Below are 7,500 nucleotides of genomic sequence, written 5' to 3'. Positions count from 1 at the left end.
AAGTGTGAGAGTGTGTGTGAGAGTGTGTGTGTGAGAGTGTGTGTGAGAGTGTGTGTGAGAGTGTGTGTGAGAGTGTGTGTGAGAGTGTGTGTGAGAGTGAGTGTGAGAGTGAGAGTGAGAGTGAGTGTGAGAGTGAGTGTGAGAGTGAGAGTGAGTGTGAGAGTGAGAGTGAGAGTGAGAGTGAGTGTGTGTGTGAGAGTGTGTGTGAGAGTGTGTGTGAGAGTGTGTGTGAGAGTGTGTGTGAGAGTGTGTGTGAGAGTGTGTGTGAGAGTGTGTGTGAGAGTGAGTGTGAGAGTGTGTGTGAGAGTGTGTGTGAGAGTGAGAGTGAGTGTGAGAGTGAGTGTGAGAGTGAGTGAGTGTGAGTGTGAGAGTGAGAGTGAGTGTGAGTGTGAGAGTGAGTGTGAGTGTGAGTGTGAGAGTGAGTGTGAGTGTGAGAGTGAGAGTGAGTGTGAGAGTGAGTGTGAGAGTGAGTGTGAGAGTGAGTGTGAGTGTGAGTGTGAGTGAGTGTGAGAGTGAGTGTGAGAGTGAGTGTGAGAGTGAGTGTGAGTGTGAGAGTGAGTGTGAGAGTGAGAGTGAGAGTGAGAGTGAGTGTGAGAGAGAGTGAGTGTGAGTGTGAGTGTGAGAGTGAGTGTGAGAGTGAGAGTGAGTGTGAGAGTGAGTGTGAGAGTGAGTGTGAGTGTGAGAGTGAGTGTGAGTGTGAGTGTGAGAGTGAGTGTGAGTGTGAGTGTGAGAGTGAGAGTGAGTGTGAGAGTGAGTGTGAGAGTGAGTGTGAGAGTGAGAGTGAGTGTGAGTGAGTGTGAGAGTGAGTGTGAGAGTGAGTGTGAGAGTGAGTGTGAGTGTGAGAGTGAGTGTGAGAGTGAGAGTGAGTGTGAGAGTGAGTGTGAGAGTGAGTGTGAGTGTGAGTGTGAGAGTGAGTGTGAGAGTGAGAGTGAGTGTGAGAGTGAGTGTGAGAGTGAGTGTGAGAGTGAGAGTGAGTGTGAGTGTGAGTGAGAGTGAGTGTGAGAGTGAGTGTGAGAGTGAGTGTGAGTGTGAGAGTGAGTGTGAGAGTGAGAGTGAGTGTGAGAGTGAGTGTGAGAGTGAGTGTGAGAGTGAGTGTGAGTGTGAGAGTGAGTGTGAGAGTGAGAGTGAGTGTGAGAGTGAGTGTGAGAGTGAGAGTGAGTGTGAGTGTGTGAGAGTGTGTTAGGTTAACTTAGTGTGGTAGTGGGAGAGAGTGTGTGTGTGTGTGTGTAGCTCTGATCTCTCCTCTCTCTCTCTCAGATCTGAATAAGGCGTGTGGAAACTCTATGGATGCTCATGAAGCTGCTCAGATCTCCCAGCAGCTCCTGCAGGATCACATCGCAGCCTGCAGCCTTCCTGAACACAACCTGATCAGCGTACGCCACACACACACTCTCTCACACACACTCACACACACTCTCACTCACTCTCACTCTCACACACACACATAACATCACAGCCTGCAGCCTTCCTGAACACAACCTGATCAGCGTACCACTCACTCACTCACACACACACACACACACACACACACACTAGAGTGCGGATCGGGCCGAATTTTTCAGTCCGAGCCCGGCCCGCGTCCGACAGAGCAGTAACCGAACCCGACCCGAGCCCGACAGGCATCAAGATATTTATGTTCGAGCCCGACCCGAGCCCGACAGTTAAAATCCCATTTTTTTCTCATACTAATGACAATTGTACGTTTGTTTGTGTGGAAAGCCCGCTTTTATTAAGCAACTGTAGGAAGGCAATCGGAAATGTCAACAGGACAAGCGCATCAGCGCGCGGAGCAACAAGCGCTCTCAACACCTGGCGCGCGCACATTATGCACGCGTTTCGTTGTCACGGCTACATAAACAAATGTCCGCACACAGGAAGACAGATGGTAATATTTTACATGTATTTTAATCACAAAAACGAACGTTTGCATCAAGTGAAAGCATCAGGCACATCGGCTACCTACATAAGCTGTTTTAAATTTAAAATGTTCAATGCCTTATCGCGCTGATGTGACCGAGCCCGACCCGAACCCGAACATCATTTCTAAATATCTGTCCGAACCCGACCCGGCCCGTCGGGTACCGGCGGGTCCCGTCGGGCTCGGGTCGGGTATCCATCCTCTAACACACACACACACACACACACACACACACTCATGTCTAAGCTTTCACATTTCATCTGAGTAATATCTCAAGATTGTATTTGTATTTTAATCTGAATGTGATCTAAACTGTGATTGACCTTGTTGTGTGTGTGTGTGTGTGTGTGTGTGTGTGTGTGTGTGTGTGTGTGTGTGTGTGTGTGTGTGTGTGTGTGTGTGTGTGTGTGTGTTTCAGTGGACGGACGGCCCTCCTCCGGTGCAGATTCAAGCTCAGAACGGTCCCACAACAAGCCTGGCGAGCCTGCTCTAAACACACACACACACACACACACTGTGACGGGGGACGAGCGACACCCGCTGCCTTTGACCTGCAGATCTCTCTCTCTCTCTCTCTCTCTCCTGTATTATTCAGATTTTAACTTATTGATTTTGCTCTCGGTTCACGAGTGTTTGTGGACGAGGACGCCGGGCGTGTGTTTGTGCTGAAAGATCCGCTCACAGATCCGCGTGCGTGTGTGTGTGTGTGTGTGTGTGTGAGAGACGTCCAGCGGTGGTTTGCAGAAGAGCCGGACTCACTGAATCAGACTCTGAATCGTTTGCTTTGGAATCTTTTTATTGAGTGTTTGATGTGAACGGCGCTCACTTACTGACCTTTACATGCTGTCATATTACTACATGATCACACACACACACACTCTCTCACTCACACACACACACACTCATTTCCAGCGCAGAAGGCTTTTGTTTTGTACCTGCACGTCTCATCTTTTATTGTACAAACAAGTCTTTTCTTTTAAACGTTTTCTCCTCTTTTCATCTGTAGTTTTAACAAATACATTTATTAAATTTTGTAAAGTTTGAATATTTATATACCACATGTCCCGATATTATAATCTGATCGTCTGCTGTATAAAGCTGGTTCTGTAGGCTAGAGGCTCATGATCGACGCTCTTTATAACAACTGTATTTTTAAACTCATTATTTCTGTGTGTCTGCTTTAAATCATCAGCTTTTTTAAATAAACTTGGAGAAGTGTAGAAACTGTCAGTGTGATTTACTCCTTGTGTGTGTGTGTGTGTGTGTGTGTGTGTGTGTGTGTGTGTGTGTGTGTGTGTGTGTGTGTGTGTGTGTGTGTGTGTGTGTGTGTGTGTGTGTGTGGGAGATCAGCGTCACTGGACTGATCACATGACCTGCTCTATCTCTAATCTCTCACACACATTAGTAAACAGACTAATGCTCATGAAGCATGCTGGGTATCGGGCATCGAGACACATGATACTTCCTGCTGAACCGTGAGCGGAGCTGGAAGAGTCGTGATGATGATGAAGAAGAAGATGAAGATCAGGAGGAGAGAGAACAGCTTCACCTCAACAGAGAAACACTCCAGATGAAGACTGAACTGAGTCGACACTGAACTGAGTCGACACTGAACTGAGTCAACACTGAACTGAGTCAACACTGAACTGAGTAAACACTGAACTGAGTCGACACTGAACTGAGTCAACACTGAACTGAGTCAACACTGAACTGAGTCGACACTGAACTGAGTCGACACTGAACTGAGTCGACACTGAACTGAGTCAACACTGAACTGAGTCGACACTGAACTGAGTCGACACTGAACTGAGTCGACACTGAACTGAGTCGACACTGAACTGAGTGAACACTGAACTGAGTCAACACTGAACTGAGTCAACACTGAACTGAGTAAACACTGAACTGAGTCGACACTGAACTGAGTCGACACTGAACTGAGTCGACACTGAACTGAGTCAACACTGAACTGAGTAAACACTGAACTGAGTCGACACTGAACTGAGTCGACACTGAACTGAGTCGACACTGAACTGAGTCGACACTGAACTGAGTCAACACTGAACTGAGTAAACACTGAACTGAGTCGACACTGAACTGAGTAAACACTGAACTGAGTCGACACTGAACTGAGTCGACACTGAACTGAGTCAACACTGAACTGAGTCAACACTGAACTGAGTCGACACTGAACTGAGTCAACACTGAACTGAGTCGACACTGAACTGAGTCAACACTGAACTGAGTCAACACTGAACTGAGTCGACACTGAACTGAGTCAACACTGAACTGAGTCGTCACTGAACTGAGTGAACACTGAACTGAGTCGACACTGAACTGAGTGAACACTGAACTGAGTCGACACTGAACTGATGTGAACTGAACGACTCTATGATCTTCTGTAGAGCTGCTTTACTGATGAGTTAATGTGTCTCATATTATTCCAGTCATTTTAGGAAAAAAGGTCGGACAAATAGCAACAAACTCAGCTGATAATCCTCAATATGTCCCGAGTACGAGGAGCCCGAAGATCCCATTAGGAGAAAGTTTCGAGAATAACCCAAATATAGCATATTCATTCCCTCGCGCGAATAGGGTAAAAATGTGCCAACAAGACATTTCCACCCGGCTAATGTTTAGATCTGTTCTGGTATTTATGCAAATTATACGTAATTATGCACCGTTTGCCCATGTTAACAAACAATAAAAAAAACTTGTAATACATATTTTTTGTCTTGTTGTAAGTAATCAACTCCGTCATTTTAATGGTGATAAAGGTTCAAATATCGACCCTATTCGCGCGTATGAATATGCTATATTTGTATTTTCCATAACTTTCCCCTAACGGGACTCTTCGGGCTGCCCTTACTCGGACACACTGAGGAGACCAGTCGAGTTGCTTCTGTTTGTCCGAGGACAGGCTGGCCCCCATCTGCCTAAAATGACTGACTTTATCTGAGATGATCACTGGTTCCGATATTCTCCTGATTATTGATCTGATCATAACGCGCTGAGAAATACAGCTGACGTGACTTTAGTTGTGTCTAAAAGCATCCCATGATGCACCTGATCATGCAGAGCTAGAACCAGACAAAGATGAAGCTCATATAAGAGAGTTTTCGTGTGTGTGTGTTACTTGTTTTCCCAGACTTACATTAGTGATTCATCATCATCACTAATAATGGTAAGCTTCTAGTAATGAGCTGGTTCACCTGAGCTGCGGGTCACCTGTGTTAATTCGCGTGTGTGTGTGTGTGTGTGTGTGTGTGTGTGTGTGTGAGGAAGATGATGGTCCCTGGTGAGCTCCAGCGCGCATGCGCAGTGCGGTGACGCCGCGGTGTGTGTGTGTGTGTGTGACCGAGCGAGCGGCACAATCCGGCACCGGAGGACGCGAGCGACCGGAGAAAGAGGGTTTCCCGGGATTATCCGAGTGAATTACCGGAGGAACCGGCCCGAGTAACCGCCAGCGAGACCCGGTGAGTGACGAGAAAAGAGTTCAAGCGCTCGGAGGATCGCGAGCTGCTCCTCTTCCTCACACACACACACACACACACTCTTTCACACTCTCTCTCTCTCTCACACACACACACACACGGTTCATAACTCACGAGTAACTAACTTACTAACGTTAAGTCACAATGTTGCGCTTTTGAAGCTGAAGTTGTGTCGAACAGTTTCAAGTTTTGAGTTCACTGATATGTGGAGTTTATAATATAAAACGTTCCGTCATTATATGTGACATAAATCACTGAGGTAAAAGTGAGGTAAACCCGGGTTAGTCGAAGCTAAACTGAGGTAAATCTGAGGTAAACTTTACTCTGTCGTGTCTGAGGAGAGTTCACAGTCAAGTCCTGCTTTATTTGAGTCACAATCCTCTCAGGTTTATGAAACTGATCGACAGTATTGACCGATTTCTGGCTCCGTCTCCCGTGTTTGAGGGATTCGGTGCGGAGCGTTTATTACATTACCGTTGAAGTGTTCGAAAGCGGCGCGCGCGCGCGTGCGCGTGTGACTGTTATCCTGAGGAGATGTGAAGATGATTGACGTTATTATGATGTTTGTGATCATATTTCAGGATTCTGTGGTGTTCGAGTGTTTGCGTAAGTGTTGTTGTTCACTGCATCACAATAAGAGTCCCGGGCTGCTCTTCCTCCTCCGGTCGCGCGCATCCTCCTCTTCCTCATCTTAAAGCGGAACGCGCTAACTCATCGCCTGTGCACTTTAATTCACTCACACCGAAACTATAAGAGTTTGAGTTTTGAGTTTATGAGTTTATGACAGTCACATGAGACCATCAAAGTTTAGCGTCTGACTTTGATGCATCTGTACATGTTGACAGCTGTAGGTCACGTGACTTTATTAAATATCTTCATGAACTCTAGACGACCGACAGTATAATTATAAATGTCATTACAGAGATTAATTACGTGCATTTAAAAAAAAAATATGTAAACACATGCCTGTATGATGTGCATTGTGTCAAATTAATCATTTAAATGTCAGTACAGATTATTTTAAATATATTTTCATATAATGTGGGACCATACAGTGTTTGTGTAAGTTACTCTAAAAAAGTTATTAATTGCGAGCCGCTAATTGCATCTTCAGTAGTGTAGTTGGAGTGACGTCACTGTATTACTCTCGGAACCTGAAGCTTTATAGATCATCTTTTGAAGAACGGCTCACAGAGCGATCCTGAAGAGAAGCTCACACACAGCAGACCTCAGGAAATATGTATCTGTTGCTCTGGGGTAAAGCTTTAGAAATAAGACTAGAGCCGGTGTGTGTGTGTGAGAGAGAGAGAGAGAGTGTGTGTGTGTGTGTGTGTGTGTGTGTGTGCTGGTACTCCTCTACAGCGGATGTGGTTGTGTTTGTTCTCACTGATTTGACGGGCTTTAGTTCTCGTCACAGAGCAGTTCAGGAAACCACTGACATCTGCAGCAATGGTGTGTGTGTGTGTGTGTGTGTGTGTGTGTGTGTGTGTGTGTGTGTGTGTGTGTGTGTGTGTGTGTGTGTGTGTGTGTGTGTGGAGAAACATCTGATGGACACGTGTACGATCAGACATCTGAAGCTCACTCACACACACACACACACACACACACACACACACACACTAGGGCTGGGCGATATGTAAAAAATATTTTATCGATAATCGTCTTAAAAAATATCGCGATATCCGATAATATCGTCTACCCAAGCCCCGCCTCCAACACGCCCCGCCTCCAACATGCCCCGCCCTCAACACGCCCCGCCCTCAACACGCCCCGCCTCCAACATGCCCCGCCCTCAACACGCCCCGCCTCCAACACGCCCCGCCTCCAACATGCCCCGCCCTCAACACGCCCCGCCTCCAACACGCCCCGCCTCCAACATGCCCCGCCCCCAACATGCCCCGCCCTCAACACGCCCCGCCCTCAACACGCCCCGCCGGAGACAGTGCTACCGACATACACTGTAAAAAAGTAATGTAGAGTTAGACTTTGTCTAGTGATGATAGCCTGCGAGTTAATCAGTTTAATGGAATGATTAAAACGTTAAAGGTTTTGCTTTGGTTAGTTTGAGCTTAAACGAGATAAAACAAACAT

General features: G+C 46.7%; 2 protein-coding genes across 4 annotated transcripts in view; both read left to right on the top strand.

Moving 5' to 3' along the window:
* The window catches only part of mau2 (MAU2 sister chromatid cohesion factor), a 21,302-nt gene extending 18,155 nt beyond the window's left edge, over positions 1 to 3,147 (top strand). Inside the window, exons 18-19 of the mRNA XM_079614405.1 lie at positions 1,258 to 1,373; positions 2,337 to 3,147. Of these exons, the coding sequence (XP_079470531.1) occupies positions 1,258 to 1,373; positions 2,337 to 2,411 (191 nt within the window). The 3' untranslated portion in view covers positions 2,412 to 3,147. The remainder of the gene's footprint in view (positions 1 to 1,257; positions 1,374 to 2,336) is intronic.
* Positions 3,148 to 4,943: 1,796 nt separating this feature from the next.
* The window catches only part of LOC306999227 (transcriptional repressor p66-alpha), a 30,924-nt gene continuing 28,367 nt past the window's right edge, over positions 4,944 to 7,500 (top strand). The window contains exons 1-2 of one of the 3 annotated variants that reach the window (XM_079613754.1): positions 4,944 to 5,099; positions 5,201 to 5,391. The gene's annotated coding sequence lies outside the window, so the exon portion shown is untranslated. Of the gene's footprint in view, positions 5,100 to 5,123; positions 5,392 to 7,500 lie in introns of those variants that run through there. The other 2 variants (XM_079613756.1, XM_079613755.1) reach the window with 2 other exon arrangements.

Source organism: Phoxinus phoxinus, assembly GCF_949152265.1.
Source record: "Phoxinus phoxinus genome assembly, chromosome: 5".
In the NCBI taxonomy this organism is placed as follows: Eukaryota; Metazoa; Chordata; class Actinopteri; order Cypriniformes; family Leuciscidae; genus Phoxinus; species Phoxinus phoxinus.
Note: the sequence above shows the minus strand (reverse complement) of the source record. Positions and strands in the feature narration are given on the sequence as shown.